This window comes from Agelaius phoeniceus, chromosome 13 (genome assembly GCF_051311805.1).
Source record: "Agelaius phoeniceus isolate bAgePho1 chromosome 13, bAgePho1.hap1, whole genome shotgun sequence".
Classification (NCBI taxonomy): Eukaryota; Metazoa; Chordata; class Aves; order Passeriformes; family Icteridae; genus Agelaius; species Agelaius phoeniceus.
Window position 1 is genome coordinate 6,215,324 of NC_135277.1, and position 22,126 is coordinate 6,237,449.

Below are 22,126 nucleotides of genomic sequence, written 5' to 3' on the forward strand. Positions count from 1 at the left end.
CACCTGATGAGGACGGTGACTGGCGGTCCTGCTTGGTGAGGATGGTGACCAAAGCCCCACCTGATGAGGATGGTGACCAAAGCCCCACCTGATGAGGATGGTGACCGAAGCCCCACCTGATGAGGATGGTGACCGAAGCCCCACCTGATGAGGATGGTGACTGAAGCCCCACCTGATGAGGATGGTGACTGAAGCCCCACCTGATGAGGATGGTGACCGAAGCCCCACCTGATGAGGATGGTGACCGAAGCCCCACCTGATGAGGATGACCAAAGTCCCACCTGATGAGGATGATGACCGAAGCCCCACCTGATGAGGATGATGACCAAAGCCCCACCTGATGAGGATGATGACCGAAGCCCCACCTGATGAGGATGGTGACCGAAGCCCCACCTGATGAGGATGGTGACCAAAGCCCCACCTGATGAGGATGGTGACCAAAGCCCCACCTGATGAGGATGGTGACCGAAGCCCCACCTGATGAGGATGATGACCGAAGCCCCACCTGATGAGGATGATGACGGACGGTGTCTGCGCCATGGCCCCGATCATGCTGCAGACACACATCACACACAGGAATGTCAGGAAGGCCTCTTCACAGCCAGGGCTGGGGCACTTGCCAGGAACCACGGTGGCGTTTTCAGGAGGGACCGAGGTGAGGCACGAGCAGCCACTGAGGTTCTGCAGAGAGCACAAGGAGTCAGGAGAAGGGAGAGCTCTGATCCCACCGCTGCCCTCGGTAACAGGGCTTGTCAGCAGCAATGCCTAATCCTCTGATGGTCAATTAAATAACTCCTAAGTGCTTGTTGGAGGGGGGTTTGGAGAGAGTTTCAGGAGCGTCAGAGCTGACGCATGCTGCCAGCAAGGGAAAGCTGTCCCTTGCCTTGTTTCTTTTCTTCTGCTCCTTTCAAGTCTCTCCCATAAATGTCACGGTGACAGAATTATTACCGAGTTCTACCTCTTTGGAGGAGAATAAAGAAACAATCTGTGTCTCTGTGACAAGGAAGATTCCCCCCATTATGGTTCTAATTACTTTCTTATTTACCTCTGTCCTCTTGGCTGTTGCAGTTAAACTGAAGTACATTAAATGCAGGTAAATCTGCAGCCCTGCTCTTGGCTGCAGGTTTGGGGACTGCTTCCAGCACCTCAAATCCTGGGCAGGAGCCACCCACGATGGGTGCTGCAGCTCACCCAGAGCTGAACCACCACAGCCTGGCAGCAGGGATGCTGCTGGACCTCAGTGCACTCCAGGGCTAATAAATGACATCTGATTCAGAGGGATTTGTGTTGAGCTAAAAGCTCAAGTCAAGCAAGATAAACTTTATCAATATGTGATCAGAAGGAGGGTGGAATGACTGCATTTTGCTTTGATCTCTCCAGCAAGTGCAGGATGTGAAAAGAAGCTTTGTTTGCCAGTCACAGATTTAAGGATTTTTTTTTTTCCTTATTTTCCAACTCGCCCTCCTGAATTTCTGAGTGGGGGATGTCAGTGCAATTAAGGCACACAATACTACCAAGAAATCCCTTAACGAATACAGAAAGAAACAGCCATTAATGATTCATGGCTTGTCTTCACAAGCCCGCTGGGTTTGCAGGTCACGTGTTTGGATGAGGAGCAACGTCATAAAATATAACATATTGAAAAGCAGCTCAATCTCCTCCCCTTCTCCCATACCATGTGCAAGCAGAAATTCCTTTGCTTTTCTGCCAAAGGGGTCCCCTTAGGACCATACAAAAGCACACTTTCTGGTTCACTGCCTCCAAAGATAAGGATCAGCAGGGATACTACTCCAACCTTTCTGACACCAATCTCTTTCTTCTGCACAGGAGTCAAATCATTTTTTTCCATTTAAGTGCACAGAGGACAAGAGAGACTGTGGTGCAGAACTCTAGGAGAGCTGGAGCAGACATGCAGGTGCCTTTCTGCTGGCAAGCAGTAATTAAAATAACAAATTCCTGTGCTGTGAGTTAGAAGCTGACACCTGAAGGCTCCAGAATGGTGACAATTAGCACCACCGAGGTGGTGTTTGCACAGACAACAGGAATTTGTAGCTCCTGGCTCTTACTGCAGTGCACTGCTAGCCACTAGCCTGGACAAGGCCCTGTGGATCAAAACCCATGTAAGTCTGGAAAAGTATACACCTGCACTGAATAACCCTTGGACAAAATTCCCATCACAGCAAACGTGCAGAATTGGGTGTTTATTTCCCATGGGCTCTCATCAAGAGACAGAAAGTACCTGTTTTGGGCAGTGGTGGGGCAGACTGTCCTGCCACTGGTGGGATTTTTTTACAAAGCACAAGGCAGGTTCTACCTTCACTGCCTGAAAATTTGTCCCTCAATCTGCTTTTTTTACCACTTTGCTTCAAGGTGCTGGCCCCAAGCACTGTGAGTGGTTTGTACCAACCACCTCAGCTTGCTTAGCACTGCACCTCATCCTTACCTGGCAAATCTTTGATCTTTTATTACTGACACAGTATGCAACTCACAGACATCAAACAAGGAAACATCAAAGATGGAGTTATAACTTTGTCCTGTGGAGAGGAAATTTTTTGCTACCTGTGCCAAACTTCTGTAGATCTCCTTGTCTACAACCCCACTGCATCCAACCACTTGTTATCAGAACCTTCTGCTGCCCAGCAACCTGCACACCCAGATTTATGTGTGCCTGTGAAGCTACACAGATGCAGAGTTTACACCTTTAACAGCATCCTGACTTTGCTGTGATTATCCACGCAAATTATTTTACCCACTTTTTAAATTACTCATTTTTTAAGCTCTGGCTCTGACAGGGAAGGGACAGGCTGGTTTTCAATGCAAAGCTGTGAGGTGCCAGCACAGTAACTCCAGGCTGGAATTCATGTGTCTCCAGCCAAAATGCTGAGACAGTCAGTGGCATCAAACAAACAAGATGCACAGCCCAACATGTGGTATGCAAGGGTCACTCCTAGGAATGGCTGGAAAGAAAAGTCCTTGGGGGTGCCAGAGCTCTGCCTACCAGCACTGATACTCCTATGGCTTTTTGGACAAGTGCACCTCTGGAATCAGCTCACTAAGAAGAGAAGGAATGAAAAAGAAAGAAATATCTGAGCTACACACTGCTTTTAGAAATTGTTCACAGAGGAAAAGTGAAGAGAAGCAGTCAGAAACGTAAAATGTAGTAAAGTTAAATAAAGCATTCAGAGAATTTTATGTCCCAGTAAAAAGCAACCCTTGCCTCATCACAAGCACATAACATTCACAAGACCCTCCAGACAGGTCATTACCTGGATTATGGGTTTAAAACTTGGTTTGGCAATTTGGCTTTGCCTCAAGGCCATTGCATGGCCAAACTGGTCCATAATTCTTGATAATGCCCTTTCCAGCAGATGCTATTGCTTCACCAATTTGTGTTCAAAATGTTACTGCAAAAAACCCCCACAAAACAAAGAGATGAGAAGAACCCCAAGGATGACAACAAAAAGGCAAAATGAGAAGGAGTGAGTAAGAGAGAGCATGGGGGAGAGTGAGTTTTTTGCTGAGAGGCTTGCTCTTGCAGAGCACAAGGTCAGGCAGCTGCAGGCTGAAGGGGCAGAGCTGAATTTTCATTACCATGCTCCTTCCAGAGGAGTCAGAGCTTTGCCCTGCACTGCACAGATTTCTGCCATGCTCCAGCCACACACCAGCTGAACACCTGCTGAAGGCTTGGTGGGCTGGTGAGACACAATTCTGTGTGCCTGAAACAAGCTGGTTTCCTCTTAAAACCATCCTGCTGCCATCTCAGGTGTTGGCTTATTGGGAGGAGGAGGAGGAGGAAGAAGAAGGCAGGGAGGAGACACCTTCATGTGTGGCACGTTGATGTGGATCCTTGCAGGGCTGCTGAAAACTCAAAACTGTGGTGTTTCAAAGGGATGCCAGCATCTCTGAGGCTGGGGGGGGAATGGAGGAGACAAGATGTTTAAGCAGGATGAGCTCACAGGTGATGAGGGTGGGGAGGCTGCACTGCCAGCTCCAAGTGTCAGCACTCACCTGTGCCTTGTCTCTGGGGCAGGAGGGGAGGTTTGGTATCTCCTCAGCGAGGAAGGATGAAGCCAAGGAGGGATAACTGCATGTGCTGAGCACTGATGTGTAGGCACAAACAGTGCCTGTGACCAGGCTGACCTCCCACAGACTCCACACAGCCTGGCACAGCCCCAGGCAGTGAGCAAGGATGCAGGAATCCCACCAGTCCCCACCCACAGGAGCCCTCATTTTCAGTGTAACCCAGAAGACATTAACATTTCAGCAGCAAAAAATGAAAAAACTGGCTTTTAAGATATTGTTAAAAATTCCCCACATCTTCTTTATACAGGGATAGCTTGGTCTTTACGAGTTTTCTAAGGGAAAAAGCTCTTAGAGAAAACTGAAAAATGCAGAATGTCTTTGGATGGAAACTCTGCTCCCCTGACAACTGCTCTTGCTGCTGCCTCAGAGCAAAGCAAGGAAAGAGAAATAAGCAAGGAGAGTTAAAGGAAAGCTTAAACAAGGGTGAATAAAACCAGCAACTGCTCACAACTGTCTAGGAACCAGATTCAGGGAAAGAGCAAGAGGAAAAAGACTGAAAGGGCTGGGCAGGACAAACATGGGCAGGTGGAGAAGAGGGGAGATGAGGAACAACAAGAGGATAAAAGAGGAGCAGGTTCCTCAGCTCTCCCTTCTGGGCTAGGGATCTCTTGCAGAGGATGTGTTCTACCACTGGACACCTGTGCAGATCTCCCATCACGTTCCTTGCTTCCCTGCTGAGGAGGAAAACCAGGGCAGGAGGCTGTGAGATCCCATCCTGCTCCCTGCACAGAGTGGGCATTTATGGAACAGAGTGAAAAACAACAGGGCCACCAGAGCTGTGAGCTCACTGGCTGTGGGTGAGCTGCCCCACCAGACACACAGGAACCTCACTCACTTGAGCTCCCAGAACTGCTCCTACAGGTGACAGATCCCCAGGGAAGGCCACTCACCGTGCTGCTGCAGCCAGCAAAGCAGGCAGATAAGTATGTGACCCCGTCTGCCCCACACACTGGAGTGAAGGAATCAGTTTGGCATTCACAGTTGTTATTGCACGGGGAATATGGGTCCAGAGATGAGGTTGGAGTTGAGCTGTAAGACAAAGAGAGAAAGAAATTAATGGACAGTGTGGTATCAGCCAGCTCTCCCAACTGTTGCCTCACAAAGATGCCTTTGAGGGGGAGAGTTAAGGGGCAAACACATTAAAAAAAGCAGTGGGCAGGCGAGCTGGGTTCCAGCTCTAAGAAATCCAGGCTACAGCCTCTTCTTGGAGACTGAAATGCCATGGCCATTATCTCCCTGCAAGAGAGAATCTAATGCAAGCCTTGGGCTGCCCTGTTACCTCAACAAGGAGCCTCCCTCAAGGAAACACAAAGAGATGCTGTGGAGACAGCTCTGTGTTTTTCTGTAAGGAGCTGACAGGCTGATGTTGTCATCTAAAGAGTTGCCACTGCATACAGCAGCACTCAGGAAGAAAATACCAAATGACTCTCTCCAAGTCCTGTGAGTGCAGGACAAAACAAGGTTATGTGAGCCTCACTTCTCACATTAAAATGAGCCTGCAGCCAAAAACACTCTCTCTTCACCATATCTGTATTTCTAGGCATCTAAAACCTGGTTCTACAGCCTCCCCTCAGGCACTGAAATCAATGTACAGAGCAGTGCATGTCCCTTACTGCCAGGACAAACCAGACCCAATGCTCCAGAGGTGCCTGTGGGTACACACTCAGGTCTGGCACCTTTTGATTCAGTTTGACTGAATTTCAGATTTTAGTGAAACTCTGCTGTCATCTGCAGGCGCTCAGGTCTCTCAGTGGTGAGTGGCAGGGAAACATGCCAGACTAAGAGCCCACACCACACTGCCTTCTCTGTGCTTGCTCTGTGGCTGTCTGAAGGCCAGCACTGCTTTTCAAGGACACTAACATGGACTTATGCTGGCAGAGCTCCCTGAAACTCTCTGTGGACTCACTTGTTTCCATAGGGAACAGTAACCCCTGCCACAGGCCCTGTGTCACAGCCCAGGAACAGGAAGGACACGTAGCAAGCTGTGGACACCAGGTTCACCAGCATGGCCATCCTGATGGCTCCCAGAGCAGACAGGCTGAGCTTCTTCACCAGGAGGCCACCCAGGAATATGCCCAGACATGCACATGGGATTGCTGTCATCCCTGCAAGAGGAAAAGGCAGTTAGCAAGGCCCAGTGAGCTGCACTGGGACAGGCTGAGCTCTCCAGCAGCCAGAGCTGTGCACTGGCACCAGGAAACTTTGCAATGCCCAACTGCTGGAGTGGCACCGAGCTGGGGCTGCCCAGAAAAAGGAACAGATGCAAACAGGCATGCTGCCTTGCATGGAGGAACCAGGATCTTCTGCCAGTTCTCATCCAGGCTGGAGGGAATGCCAGGCTTGCTGAGCTTGGCCCAGCCTGACCTAAGCAGCAGCAAATAAAGTCAAGAATTTTCTGAGGTGTCTGGAGGCTTTGGATGAGCCCTGCTGGTGCGACTCACAGGAGTCTGATCTTCAGAGACTAGGCAGGAGCAGCATTTGAAAATATGAAATCTCCCTAAAAGAATTTTCTTTAACTGTGAAATGCAAAATCACTGCCAAGTGACTCCCTTTCCAGCATAGACAGAAATCACCACACTATGCTTGTTTGGGATTGCTTTTATCCCTTTGCTGCCAGTTACACTCCAGATCTCGCTGCCTGAACTGTGCTTAGGAGAGAATCCCAGTCCTGGCATTCCCAGACTCCGTGATGACAACTTTGTTTAAACAAGTTGCTGTGAGGAACACAGAGGTATCCAAGTCTCCTTTCTGTCAGGTCAGAAGCAGGATGTGCTCTGGCTCAAGGGTGATCCCCTCTTTGCTGGTCACCCAGCTGCACTCCCATGCTGACTGCCCAGCCAGCTCCCACCAAACAGCTTTTTCCCTTCTCCCACTGGGTCAAGAGTGAAGTTACTTCCCTTTGCCAAGCCTTTAATTTTCAGGAAAGATGGAATTGCCTAATAACTTTGAGACCTCTGGCCTTCTGTCAAATCATATTAAAATTCACTAGCAAATTCCAGGGTTGCAGGGGGAGGCAAGGCTGACTGCAGGGGATTGTTTCTTTTGAAAAACCAGGCCAAAACCAGAAGATATATCAATGACTTTAATAGGGAAATAAACAACTGTCAGGAGAGCAGCTTGCAAACTCCTTGTTATGAGATGAAGATCCACCCATTTCCTGATGTCCCAGTTTTTGACAGATCACTGCCAGCTGCCCGTCTGGCAAGCTGCGGCCGCAGATCATCCAAGATCAACTTGCAGATATCTTAATTGGGTGCTGCTGAGAGGAGGGCTGTCATAAACAAATGGCTGGGCCTGCCTGGGATGAGCAGCAGCAGCAAATAAATGAATATTCTGCCATCAGTGTCCTGACAGGGAACAAATGAACGCTGAGAAATGTAGAACGTGAAATCACAGCAGCATGGAATGGTCAGAGAGAAGGGACATTTGAAAGACGACCAAGCTGCACTAACTCAGGTACTTGAAGTGCTCGTTGCAATCTTGTCATTTCCAGGCCAAGGGGGAAAGCTGTAGTGACTAACAGGAGACACTGGGCTTCCTAACCCAGGCTGAGATGGGCTGCAGAACTGTGGGGCACCAGAACCATGAGACAAGCAGTTCAACGGCCACACTATCGCTGCAGTCCTGGGCAACCAGACAGCCCATTTCTGCTGCTTCCAAAGCTCTCACAGACTCTCCCATCCTGGGTGTCCCATATTGCTTCCCACTCCACAGGCTGGGCCACAGGGGAAGTGATGGCAGCAGGATGCAGTGGAGAAAGGATGCTGGAGGTCTGGTCTGGGCCCTGCAGCCACGGCACAGCTGAAGGCCAACCCTCCCACTCACAGACACATCTCAAACAAGTCACTTTTGGGGCAGCCCAACCAGCAGCAGTTACCAGCCACGCTGAACACTTCTAAACCCCTTTGGAGGTTTGGTGTGCCCTTGGTTACTCACCCAGGAGCTGGTTGGCAGAGGAGGTGGTGAGGTTGAACTGCTGCTCCAGGTACTTGCCCAGGAAGGCGGCGAAGCCGGCCACCACGGCGATCTCCATGCAGGCTGCCAGGATGATGCAGGTGAACACGGGGTTGGACAGCAGGTGCTTGGTCACTTTGGGGATCACTACAAGGAAGGAAAAAGGGAGAGGTGTGTGGAATTTTGGGCACTCGGGGTCACCAATTGTGGTGGTGTTCACAGGGGTTTCAGGATGGGCAAAGAGATGAGAATCTTGACTTCCATGTTTCAGAAGGCTGATTTATTATTTTATGATATATTAAAACTATACTAAAAGAATGGAAGAAAGGATTTCATCAGAAGGCTGGCAAGGAATAGAAAAGAAAATGGAATGATAGCAAAAGCTTGTGACTCTCAGAGAATCCGAGCCAGCTGACTGTGATTGGCCATTAATTAGAAACAACCAACATGGACCAATCAAAGATGCACCTGTTGCATTCCACAGCAGCAGATAATTATTGTTTTTCTTTTCCTCTGAGGCTTCTCAGCTTCTCAGGAGAAAAAATCCTAGCAAAAGGATTTTTCATACAATATGTCTGTGACAGAGGTGTTTTTGTGTAGACTTGAGGTGCTGGAGGTGCCTCTCTCCTCCTCTGTGGGGTACACTCATTTCACAGCAAGAGTAATTTCCTGTTCTGCACAGAAAAACTGCTGGAAATGTGGGAACACCAGAACAAAGTGAAACACCCGAACAGTGCCACTTAAAGATTCAAGAACCAAGAGGTGCAAAAAGAAATAATCAGTGATTATTTACTCTTATAGAAAACTGGAAGAATGAGAAAAATTTCCAACATTCCTTTTTGTTTTCCCCATAGGGAAGTCAATCAAAACCTGGTGTGCTCTTTCTTCCCTTTCTCCTTTCTGTACCTGCTCCCCATGAACAAAGCTGAGCCAGCTGACAGGTGCCATGAGTGCTGTATTCAGCGTAAATCCTTGCAAGCTTTAAGACACAAACTAACCCAGCTCACATCCGGACTCTCCTTCTCCTGCCATCCAGATTTGATTCATTTTCCTGTTCCAAACTGGCTCACTCACTGATGGCCACCTTCTTGCAGCACATGGGGGTGTTTTCAGCAAGCTGAAACTCTCAGGCTTAGCCTGGCCCATGGATACCCCATGGCCCAAGGGTCCTCCTGCCTGGGACAGGCTTGTCAGTCTGTGTGTTCCCACAACCTAAAGCTTCTCCAGCCTTCCACGCTGACCCTGCCATCCTTAACAGGGTGGAAGGGGACGTGCTGAGCTGTTCACTGTGTAGGACACACACATGTGGCTCTGATTTCATGATCCCTTGGCTCTCCCCTTCCAAATCATCTTTGTCTAGAGTCCCCTCTACTCCAAGCCCATCTCAATTTCCCATAGGCAAACAAGAGTAACCCTACAAAGGGAAATCTGTCTAATGAATCAGATTGCACGTTTTCTACTCCAGCAAGCATTTTAATTATTGTAGAGATAACACAGCTTGAAGAGGAGAGCATCCCAGTACAAAAGAGAGCCTTGCTTTGTCTCCATACCTGATGACTAATTTCTCCCTGAATTAAATGTGAAAATCATTAAGTTTGAAAATTACCTTGAAGTAGTGTAGTGAAGCCTCAATGGACCCCTATTTGCATTTTGAAAATCCATCCCCCAGATCCCCTGTGGTGTACCAGGGGCTGGCAGATGATGTTTCTCTGGTGCTGGGTTATGTTTTCCCTCAGGGATTTTTTTGCACTGGCCTCAGCAGAGAATGCAAAGCTCTTTGTCAAGGCTCTGCTTGGGTGCCCTTGGCTCTTTCTTGGGGACAGTGGGAAAAAGGGTTATAATTAGGTTTGATCTAACCTTTTTGGAAGAGGTCACTTCACAGTTTCTGGTCCCTTTAAATCAGAAACATTTTTCCAAGCTGTATAAAATTTCTGCTTCCTAAAGATTTACTGAACATAATTAAGGTGCAAGAGGCATAGCAATTTTTAGCAGAATGAGTGAAAAAAGAGAAGAAAAAAGGGGGAAAAATACTGTGTGGGAGGAATGGGGATGAGGGAATTCAGACATGGATAAATTTCAGAAGCCACCTGCTGCTTCCTTCAGTTCTTTGGTGGCCACCTACAGAATTTCCCCTTCTTGCCAGGAAAAATATAGAAAATGAAAAGGTGGACTTGGCAGCACTGAGCTTGAAAATCCATATTTAAGGTATTAATGACTGTTGTGCCTCGGGAGTTCAGTTTGTTCAAGATTAATGGATTCCTTGAGATGTAGCTTTGTGCCAATTTAAATCCAAAGACACTAAGGTCTAGCTCTAACTTTATCCACCAAACAATAGTGATGACAGCCTGGCTTTTGCAGGAGGGAGCTAAAGATCACGGACATTTATTTCTGAAGTTGGCACCCAACCATCATGCACTACCAAGGTGAAAATCCATCTTCTGTGCTTGGGGTGGACAACAAAAAAATTGCAGAGTTATTGCAGCATCTCACACAGGAGAGGAACCCCTCACAAGTGCCTTGTCTGGCAGCGCAGGGCTCCAGGTCACAGCACTTCATCACCTGAAGGGGCTACAGGAGAGCTGGAGAGGGACTTTTGACAAGGCTGTGTAGTGACAGGACAACAGGTAATGGCTTTAAACTGGAAGAGGGAGGGATTAAATTAGATATAAGGAAGAAGTTCTTTACTGTGAGGGTGTGAGACAGGGGAACAGGGTGCCCAGAGAAGCTGTGGATGCCACTGGAAGTGTTGAAGGCCAGGCTGGACAAGGCTTTGAGCAACCTGGTCTAGTGGAAGGTGTCCCGGTCCATGGTGAGGTGTCTGAAATAAGATGATCTCTAAAGTCCTTTCCCACCCCAATCTTTCTGTGATTCCTTGATTTCACAATCACTGCTTCTTCTTCCTGTGAGTTTTCTGGGACAGATCCTGTCCTCTGCTGAATGTCTGACCAATGTCTACTGCAACTCTGTACCATCAGGCATGTGGGACACAAAACCCAGTGCAAAGAGTGCACAGACAACTCAAGCAGTCTGGCAGCCTCCACCATCTCCTCAGCCAGGGCCAGCTCATTCTCTTTCATCTTCTAAGGGAAATAAAAGGGGATTTCCCTATAGAATTGAATATCCTTTCATCTTGCTACTGCCATTTGCTAAGATCAATCATTTGACACTGGCTGCTGCCTCATCCGTCTCAGTTCTTGGGGTGAAATAACTCTGGGAAAAAGGTAAAAAGTCAGCAGCAAAGTTTAAAAATCTCTCAGTGGACTAGAGTGACATGCTTTCATCTGCTTGGCATATGGTGCTGGCTATGGAGTAGGAATGGAAATGCCTGAGGGGGGACAGTGAAGCCCCGGGGAACACAACAGCTATGGATGGTGTTTCTCCACTGGAGCCAGCCCAGCAGGGTGTCATGGTAAATGTCATGGTAAAAGGTTACCTGAACACTTTGGAGCAGCCCTTTGCAGCTACAAAGCTCAAATGGAGCCCTTTTACAAAGTGGGAAAAGTCTTTTGGAGTCCAAAGAGTCTCAAAAATCTACTTGGAGAAAACCCACAAGCCGCAGCAGGCAGGGCACACAGACAGACTCAGCCTCCCACTCGCAGAAGGACGAGCTCATTTCCCATCCTCATCCTGGTGCACCTGACACGCTCCAGGATTCCCAGAAAAGCGATTCCCACCGCCCTGGCAAGATGCACTGAGGAGAACACAACATCTCTTTTCACTGCTGTCTTTCATCCCAACTCTTCAGAGCATCCACGTGCAGTGCTGGTCACAGATCATCCGCAGGCTGGGAGGGATCTGGGTGGACGTCCCAGAGCTCTCCAATATCCCCCACAAATCCCTTGATTTCCCACCTTTTCCCACTCAAGCAACACTGGTTCCAAAGCATCCAAACCCCCTCCCTGTCTCCCTCCGTGGGTGCTCTGTGGATGACAGGCCAGGGGCATGACAAATGCACACACTTATGTACACCAAGTAGCTTTGATTTGTCACTGCACATCGGGGAGTAGCGGGGATAATTGGCAACCTCATTACACGAGGTTTAACTACTCTCCAGAAACGACAAACTATAATCATCACGTTGGTGCTTGAAATGAATTGTTTGGAACATTACAATCACCAAGGCCCCTGTTTCTGGTTGGAGCACCCTACAGAGACATGTTTTCAATTTGCAGTAACGATGAAGAACACAGAAAGCAAAGTAATAAATTAGAGGGAGGTTTACAGCCCAGTCCACCTAGGACAGAGTGGTGAGGGAAAGGCAAAATGTAGTCCTGAGCCAAAATATGACTTTCTACTACCCATGTCAGCAGCAAGCCTCAGGTCTCAAGAGAAAGCAAAAGGCAAAACCTCCACCTGGCTTGAGGAAAAAGGGATGAAGAAAACATCACAGGCAACAAGAACAAAACACATTCTGGAAAGAGGTGGCTTCTGTAAAAAAGAATATGGAGTAAGGCAAGAAGTGCTGAAGATATCTCAGGTGAGGTTAGTATGCTGAAGTTCCATGTGGCCTTGGCAAAATTATCATAATGGATATGAGGGAAAAGCATGACACATAAATCAAAAAAGCCTTCCAGACAAGATGCAAGCTTGAAGCAGCAGTTACATACTCAAGCATGGAAAGCAGGTCCTTCTCGTCCATCATCTTCCCTGCAGGAACCACCTTTACTTGACTTGAGAGGAGGACAGAAACCTCCCTCAACTGTGACACAGAAGTCATGGAAAAGCATTTTTTGTAGACAGGCTCTGCCTGCCTTCAGCTGCTGCTCAGCTTTGGCCCTGAGGTGTGCAGGCTGAAGGCCTTTCTGAATTTTTTAATGGTGCTGACAACAAGATGCTGGCTTGGAAACAGCCAAGAGAAAGCTGACAACAATATCTGCACCCTTATGAAACACAAGCCACAGAAAACTCAAAGACTGCTGGGACGTGATGCCTTTTATGATCACCATCTTCTCACCTAAGACTGGGACTTCTCAGCAAGCCTTTAAAGTGTTTTGTTTGCAGGGGGACAAGACCCAAATCCAAAAAGGCATTAAAGTCTAAACTTGGGCCAAAGCCTCACTGCTGTGGCTGTGAATGAAGGTATAGATGGAGCCCTCTCCAAAAGCTTGTCACTACCAGTCATGAGAAGTCAGGAGTTAAAAACGACCCTTGTTAGCCTTTAATCCTGCCCAATCCTATGAGCTCCAACTGAGGATTACAGGCTCCCCATGGTCCAGGTCCTTCCTGCACAGCTGGGAGCTTCTGGCCCAGCACTGTGCTCCCAGTGAGAGAAACTTTTTGGGAGAGAAATCCCAGATTCAGAGCAGCTCCCTCCCTAGGTATTCAGCAGATTGGTACATGGAGCAGGACAGAACTGAACAGAAGACAAGGCAGCTGTCAGCTGTACATCCCAGCTCTCCTACACTCTTGAAAATGAAGCTGGAAAGAAACCAAAACGTTTCCAAATCTAGGGAATTTGCAGTTCTGAAATTCATTTAATTCCACAGTGAGTTTTCTTTTAATTCCTCGTGAATGAGCTTCCCTTTCCAAACCTGGAGGATTCCATATCAATTTCAATCCTTTTAGGGCTTTAATCTCTCCTGCTAGACAGAGCGGCAGAACGTAACGAATTTCTGGTTTAAATCATTGCAAAACAGAATGCATTTAGGGCAGAGTGCTTCAGAGGTGTTAAAGATCATGCAGAGGAAGCATTCTGAAATCAAATTTCATCAGAACTGGCCGCTCAATTCAATAGATGTGACATTTCCGTGTGGAAAAAAAAAAGGAAGGTTTTTAATGAACTATTTCCAAGCACGTCCCAGAGCAGGTGGTGCGTCAGAGGCAGCGAGTGAGAGGGCAGATGTGGACAGACTCGAGCAGAGGGCACTGACAGAGCTGAGCATCTTCTCTGGCCCAAGGAGCAGAGAGGTCCCCAAGGCAGAGCAGAGGCAGGAAAGCAAAGCTGTGCCCCCCAGAAGAGCAGGAACTGCCCAGCCCATGCCTGAAGTGCTCTCACAGACCACACGGAGAGCACAGGGCTGGAACAACCCTGCAAGGCGGGAGCAAAGAGCATTGGCAGCGTTTATTCAGGCTTCCACTGCTGTTAATCCTTCACTTCTCTGTGCTCCCCAATGGATTTGCTTTGCTGAAATGAAATACTAATCAGGCAAAGCAGTGCAGCATCCCCGTGCCAGTTTAGCCACGGGAAGCAGCTCCCAGGACTGTCCCAAAGCTTTCCTGCCTGAGCTGCCATGCCCCTGTGCTGAGCCCCCTGCTGCCTCCACTGCCTTTGATTGTCTCTTCACCTCGTGCTCTTCAAAGGCACCACTTTCATTTCAAGTTTAGAGCTCCTCTTAAGGCTGCTTCTTTCCTGGCATGAAAATACCCCACAGGAAGAGATGCCAGGGCTTCCCAAAAGCTGGGCCCTCCCTCCTGCTTAAGACTTTGACAGAGATGTAAAAGATCAATACTTTGAGCATGTTCCTTTTATATTAGTCCTGGCTTTTTTTGCGTGCTAAGGCTAGAGAAAGCCAAGGAATCTCAGCCAGCACTCCATCTCACTGACTTCCAGCAGATCTTGTGGTGTCTGGAGCATCCTCCCACTTGCCAGCCGTGCCATGTCTCTAACTGACAGCCATGACCCAGCTCAGAGCATGTCCCCAGCTGACACTGCCCTGCTCCCTCTCCTACCATGACCTTTCTCTTCTGGCAGTCACTGCAAGGCTTGAAAAAAAGAAAAAATAATAAAGCTCCTTCAGTAGCCAAAAAGGAGATGCAGTTCATCCTCTAAGGATGTGCTGTTGATACAGAGGGTGTTTGCATAATCAATCCAGAGAAGCAGCTCTTCCTCCCCACACTTGCACAAGAGATGGACAATCCACACCTCCATGCAGACATGGACACACAGCAGGAACAGCTCTGTCCAGGACCAGCTGCAGAGACTCCACTTGCTAAAAATGAGGCAGAGTTATGACCATACAAACCCCAAGGACCATCTCCAGTCCCAACCCCCTGTGCAGGCAAATCCTCTGCTGCTGCCTGGAGAATCTTGTCCCATCCCTGGAAGTGTTCAGGGCCAGAATGGATGGAGCTCTGAACAAGCTGGGCTGGTGAAAGGTGTCCCTGCCCATGGCAGGGGGGGTTGGAACTAGATGGTCTTTAAGGTCCCTTCCAACTCATGTTGTTTTAAGATTCCATGGATTCTCTTCAGCATCATAAATTCATGCAAAATCCAAGGTCATATTCAGACAGAAGACACGACTATGCATGCACATACATATTTTTAACCTCTGTATATAATAAAGAGCCTTTTTTACCCTAGGAAAAAGCAGTCTTAACTTTCTCCAAGCAGTCTTAACTTTCTCCAAAGGAGAATCAACAAATAAATTAGGGAGACTAAGATCTGCCACAAAAGAATGCCTGCAAATATTTCAGCTGCCACCAAAGTAATGTAGACCCACAGAAAGATTTACCCATCACCTGAAACACTGCTCAGCAGGGATGATGAGGTGTGTTTGCCTCACTTCAGCAATGTGACTCTTGACCATATTCTGACTATGGCAACAGTGGCAAGGGATTTGAAAGGAGATGCCAGCTACCATGTCATCTGTGATAGCCTCAAAAGAATAACTAAAAAGGTCATTCCTTGTCTTATTTGATGTCATGTAAATTTTATTTCAAAGTCCATCTCCAAAGAGGCTCCTGGAATACTGACTGATCTGAAATGGGGTTACCTGCAGTGAGAGGGCTAACGTGGAGGCCTGTGGTGCCTCCTGATGTAATCAATACTTGAAGCATATGGATGTGGCAGTTTAATTTCTCTACTTCAATAAGCAACAGATGCTCAGTGAACCCCCCATGGCCTCCCTGTGTGCAAGACGCTCAGCACCATCCTCAGGCTGAACTGCTGCCCCTCCATGCAGCAGGGATACATCATATTCTTTCATTTTTTTAATATGAAAACCTGCAAACATTTCCAGTGCCCACTCCAAAAGCTCAGTGGCCAGAAGCAGGCACTCTGATGTGTACGCAACAAATGCCACAGAACTATCCATATGGACATATCATGGGAAAAGCTCATTCAAGAGAAAATCCTTGCAACAAGGATGAAACGATGAAAAAATGAATTTTACTGACTGAGTTTCAAACAATTTATCCCTTTACCTTTCTTCTGAATTTACTCATCAAGTCAAAATTTCCATCTTTGACCTTTCCTTAATGAACAACCACATCTAGTATTCAAGGCATTTTTATATATTTGGACAACACATTTTTCCCCAAAGTCTCTTTCCTTCCCACCCGCACTTTGTTCAACTCCCAATTAAGGAGACTGCACAGGGAGTAAGTGATTTTCTCCTCATTTATCTAAATGCATCAGGCAGTAATGAAACCTGCTCTGCCACGGCAACAGGGAGTGGGAAGCAGCCACCAGTGCTACAGAAACACCCTCTCAGATGAAGGATTTTCCAGTACAGCCTAGAGAAAGGATATCTGCCCACACTCTCCCACAAAATCCTGGATCCTCAGCTGACTTTAATTAGAGTCACCTCCATTTCCATCACTGCAGGACATGATGTGAGGCTTTCTCTGTAATTTGCTACAAATTATGCTCTGCCCAGCCATTTTGCTGCTATTCTGGGCTGGTATCTCCCTCTTCCCATTTCAGTTTAAGAGCTGTGGTGATGCCCAGCACTCATTGCTTTGTATCTGGGATTGCACTAAGCTGAAACTCAGGTGCTGGGAGCTCCCAATTTCTTTTAAGTGCCCTTGCTGGCTCTCTCTCTGTTTTGGGAGGCAGAGGGGAGCAGAACAGTACACTGGAGAGAAGTTCACAAACTGCTCTGGCAACCGTGCTCCCCTTCATTATTTTTAGCAACTCTATGGGACTATCACAGATTTCTCACAGAATTCACAGAATCACCAGGTTGGAAGAGACCATCAAGTCCAACCCATGCCCTAACACCTCAACTAAACCACGGCACTGAGTGCCATATCCAGTCTTTTTTTGAACACATCCAGGGATGCTGACTCTATGACTTCCCCAGGTAGACCATTCCAGAACTTTATCACTCTTTCTGTAAAAAAAGGTTTTCCTAATATATTAGGAAATATATTTTTTATATATACCAAAATATATTTTATATATAAAAATTGTATTTTTATAATGTATTTTCATATATAAAACTTATATATTATATAATATATATTATATAATATATTATATATATACTTATATATTATAAAACTTATTAAATTATATAGAAAATTGTATAAAAATTATATAAAAACTTATATATAATATTATATTTTTATATATATAATTATATTTTTCAGAATATATTTTAATCTATAAAATTATAATATATACTATATATAATATTTTAAAATGTATATATAAAATATTTATAATGTATAAAAATTTTATATAATATATAATATTATATATTATATAATATAGAAACAAATTATATATAAAAATATTATTTTTCCTAATATATTTCCAACCTATATTTCCCTTGGCACAGCTTGAGACTGTGTCCTCTGGTTCTCTTAGTGCTGCCTGGAGAAAGAGCCCAACCCCACCTGACTACAACCTCCTTTCAGGGAGCTGCAGAGAGTGATAAGGTCATCCCTGAGCCTCCTTTTTTCCAGGCTAAACATCTCCCAGCTTTTTTTAAGCTTTGCAGCTTAAAAAAAACAAACAAACCACAGCCTCCAAGTGGAACGAAGCCTCTCATTCAGATACAAGCAACACAAACAGAAGTTACGGACTGAAGCTCCAGGCAGCTGATTCACGGGGCGAATTTGCCGGGACGGAGGAGCTGCTGCTGAGCTGGCCTCACCTCGCAGCTGCTGGAAGCAGGTGGTGGTGCTGGTGCTGTCCCCATCGAGCGGGTGCCGCAGGACGCCGTTGCTGGGCTTGTGGCGCTGGCAGTCCCTGTCGGGCAGCATGGCCTGCTCGCTGTCCCCAGCGCGCTCCGGCCGCGGCCCCAGCGCCTGCGGGAAGCCGAACATGGGCAGCGACGAGAAGAAGAGTAAGGCACCGCAGAGCAGGAAGCCTCCCCACCACGCTCCGATCCACCGAGGGTCGTCCGGGGTGATGTCCAGCTTGCCTGTGAGGGGGGCAAACAGCGGTCAGGGGTTTGGGCCTGTCTGGTCACAGAGAGCCACAGGTAACCTTCCCAGGCATGGTGCTGGGAAAGGCTGCGAGAAAATCAGAGAAAAGAATGAGAAAAAAATTCTTACCTCCGCTCGCTACACCTGATGTTGTGAACATGTGGAATGGAGATTTGTTTACCAAAGGGGGGTGTCCTAAGCAATGGTGATGGTGTTTTAATTAAAAGAACAATCAAGATCTCAGAAAAGAATGAGAAACAAGTCTTACCTCCACTTGCTACACCTGATATTGTGAACATGTGGAATGGAGGTTTACCAAAGGGTGGTTTCCTACTCAGCCAATGGTGATGGTGTGTTAATTAAAAGACCAATCAAGATCAGTGAAAATAATGAGAAACAGTTCTTATCTCCACTTGATATTGTGACCTGATATTGTGACACCTGATATCGTGACCATGTGGAATGTGTAACGGAGATTTGTTTAGCAAAGGGTGGTTTAGTTAAAAGAACAATCAAGATCACAGAAAAGAATGAGAAACAGTTCTTACCTCCACTTGCTACACCTGATGTTGTGAACATGTGGAATGGAGATTTGTTTAGCAAAGGGTGGTTTCCTAACCAGCCAATGGTGACAGTGTTTTAATTAAAAGACCAATCAAGTACACCTATATCGTAATTGTCTATAAAAGAGCAATGGGTTTCTTAATAAAGATTATTATTGATCAATAATTATTCTGTAATGCATGGGGTCTGTGTCACACTCACCTGACACGTACTGGCACAGACCTGCACAGAGAAGGACACTGCACCTCCAACCCTGCTTATCACCCTGTTTTCCCAGGAGCTCAATGCTCCCTCTGCTTTGAATTCTCTTTTCAGCAAAAGAGAGATTGGCATTTGGGCTCTAGGGGCAACTGTGACTATGTGGAGGGCAAAACAGTCCTAAATATTGGAAAATAAGCCCACCCACAGCATCAAATGGGCTCAGGAAGTACAGGAATAGTCAGAAAAGGAAGAAAAGCAAAATAAAAGGCCAGAGTATCCTGTATGTCATCACTCAGCAGAGGTAAGGCCCAAGAAGGGTCTGGAGTCAGTGTGAGGAAATACAAATAAACAGCAGGAGAGGAAAAACTGTTTTCCTAACAGCTGCCTTGCTGCCACAGCCACAAGGGTGCCCAGTGCTGGAGCTGATTCCTGGGGGAGACCCAGGTCCACATGGCTGGAATAACAAGCTGCTCTGTTCATGGTGACTGTCTGGTTACTGCCACTCTGAAAAATCTGTCTCAAGTGAGGCAATCAAGTTGTCTCTCAAGCAGAGACAGAAGGAAACTCTTTTCTCCTTAGGGAAAATAACACGTAGCTCTCAAATACAGATAAAGTTTGAAAAATAGCGTAGTGGAGGGACTGGATTCTTCTGCTGTTATTTCCTCCTGCCTGAAGTGCATTTTTTTCAGGTTCTTGGGAATACAACAGTGTGAAGAGTCAGGCAAATCAGAGTTTTCTTCATATTCCCTTCCTAAGATAGCTGCTGGGTGGTGGGCAGTGCAGCAGCATGCCCACCTGCCCAAAACCTGCCCACCTGTGGCAGCCCACACCTGTGCAAAACAGGGAGCAGGACAAGGCTCAAGCCCCTGGAGCTGATTCTCCTTATGGCACCCAGAGCTCCAAGGCAGAGCCAGCTGCAAAGTGGAAACTCCTTCCCATACAGAAACAAACAGAGGCCATGTGTGCCTCAGCTTTTGCATGGCAGGGACTGACCATGGCCAAAGCCAGCTGGAGCTGGAGTTTGGAGCACTGCACCCTCCCTGGAACGTGGCTGAGCCACAGCCCTTCCAGGCTTCTCAGCACTAATGGGCTACAGCTCTTCTCTGTGGCTCAGGATTTCTCTGGGGCTTTTTGAGCTGCAAATACTGAGCAATGTCTTCTGTTAAAAATGGCCAGAAGATACCAAATTAACTTTTCAGCTAGGTCAGCGTCTTGCCTCTGATAGCAACCAACTGCAGATGCCCAGAAAGCCTACAAGAATAAAGTCAGCATATATTATTCTTGTGGCTTGGGGGCTTTATAAGCTATATTTGGTGTCATGTTCATTTTTTTCAGATATATACACTTGTCCAATTGCTTTAAAATCCATTTGGAGATTTTTAGCACCTTATGGTGAGGAGTTCCACAGCTTCACCTACTGGGAGATAAAATATTTTCTTCTGTACATTCGTATTTTAGTGTAAATTATACTAAATGGTAAAATATCCAACAGGTTTCAAATAGCTCCTCTGCCAAATGAGGCTTTGGTAAAGCCAAGGAATGAAAAAGGGCCATGTGGTGTTTGACCAAACTGCAGCCAAATGCCTCAGCCATCCCAAAAGATACTTCTTTCTCAGTTGATATTATTTACATTTCTTCAGCTGCCATGTGCATGTGAGATCAAAAAAAGGCAGTGACAATTTTGCAGATTTGCACAATTCTGTTCTGAGTCCCGCAAGGTTCAACTCCATCCAAACGTGTTCTGTGACAACACATTTACAACACCCTAGAGCTGAAATACAAGCAACAAAAACCCTGCATAAGGGTCTGTGGGATCCGATGGAGCTGAGAACTGTGGAAAAAGCACCTGAACAATTGAGGGAAAGGAATGAAGCACCAGGTTTGCCGTGGGTAGCAGAGCGCAGGGGAGCAGCAAGCAGAGAACAGCCTGTTACATGTTGCCCTCTCATGGCAAAGAAGACGCAGTGCAGGCACCAAAAAAAGCAGAGTTTGGTCTAAATGAACAAAAGGACAGTTTGCAAAAGGACAATTTGCAAAAGGACGGTTTGCAGACAATCTGCTTTAACCCAAGTGAAGTCAGGGTGAGTAATAATTATTTAATACTTTGGAGAAAAGCAATAACGCGGTGGGACTGACTGATGTTGCCCATCCATCCCCTCCAGGGCCATGAGCAGAAGGTGCTGGGCATGGATCTTCCTGGTGTGCCTCCATCAGAACCTGGCTGGCTCCCCACACCCTGGGGTGGCAGCTCTCCAGATTCCACCCCATGCTCTGGGCACAGCTCCCCTGGCGTGACAATGCCACAGTGCCATTTCAAGGTGTCCTTTAAGAGCTGGGATGAAACTCATCTCATAGAGAAAACCACAGAAAGAACAAATTTTAACCATTAAAAATCTGTTATTTATCAGAACAGAGCTGAAACATTTTGAATCCCAGTCTTAAAACCCTTCTAAAAGTGACACTCGTACATGCAAGAGGCACTGAAGATGGAATGACAGTTTCCTGCTTGTGAGCATCAACATTTTTGTCCTGATGATAAAAATTTTGATTTGAAACCAAACCCAGTTCTCCTTACTTGTGTCAATGAAGACAGCATCCACATAGATTTTGGTACAGAAGGAGCCCAAGATAAATCCACAGGCTGGCCCAAATACCAGCATGGTAAACAGGATCCCTACAAGGAGAGAGAAAAGAGAAGATTAGCACCAGGCTCTGGTTATTCACTGCAAGTTGTTCTGCTTGTCTGCTGTAAGATGGTATTACCTCAGTGATGCCAAATAGATAGGGACAGTCTCTGTGCTGAATGCTCCAAGCAAAAGAGCACCCTAAATGTGTTTTGCTTTTCCATATCTCTTCAGGAAAATGAACAGATGGAGGTGTGATAATGCTGAAGGATTTCTGCTGAGCTGAGGAGACAGTGTGGACATATGCTGTGTTTTGGTCGGCTGGCTGCTCTGAAAGATGTCTTACTCAACAGCACAAGGTAAGGCAGCCCTGCCTTCTCCTCATGGGCATCTCTGTCTTTGCCACCTCCAGCTAAAATCCTGGTAGACAGGATTTTCAGACATTAGGGACAGCAAATCTATGAAACTGGCATTGTCACAGACTGCTGGATAAAGTCCCTTTGCAGAAGTAGGAGCACTTTTCCACATCTGTGAAGCCCCTCTCCCCATCAGACACACATGATAAATATTCGTGCTGTGTGGATCTTCCAGCCCCTCACAACTGC

The 22,126-nt window shown here is 46.8% G+C and overlaps 1 protein-coding gene across 2 annotated transcripts in view; it reads right to left on the reverse strand.

Moving 5' to 3' along the window:
* The window catches only part of SLCO3A1 (solute carrier organic anion transporter family member 3A1), a 141,571-nt gene that overhangs the window by 16,225 nt on the left and 103,220 nt on the right, over positions 1-22,126 (reverse strand). For both annotated transcript variants that reach the window (XR_013184092.1, XM_054642346.2), the window contains exons 3-8: positions 21,473-21,571; positions 17,859-18,128; positions 8,020-8,184; positions 5,990-6,188; positions 4,974-5,112; positions 506-681 (exon numbers count right to left, since the gene is read on the reverse strand). Coding sequence is in view for 1 of the 2 variants with exons in the window: in XM_054642346.2 (XP_054498321.2) it covers positions 506-681; positions 4,974-5,112; positions 5,990-6,188; positions 8,020-8,184; positions 17,859-18,128; positions 21,473-21,571 (1,048 nt within the window). In the remaining variant the exon portion in view is untranslated. The remainder of the gene's footprint in view (positions 1-505; positions 682-4,973; positions 5,113-5,989; positions 6,189-8,019; positions 8,185-17,858; positions 18,129-21,472; positions 21,572-22,126) is intronic.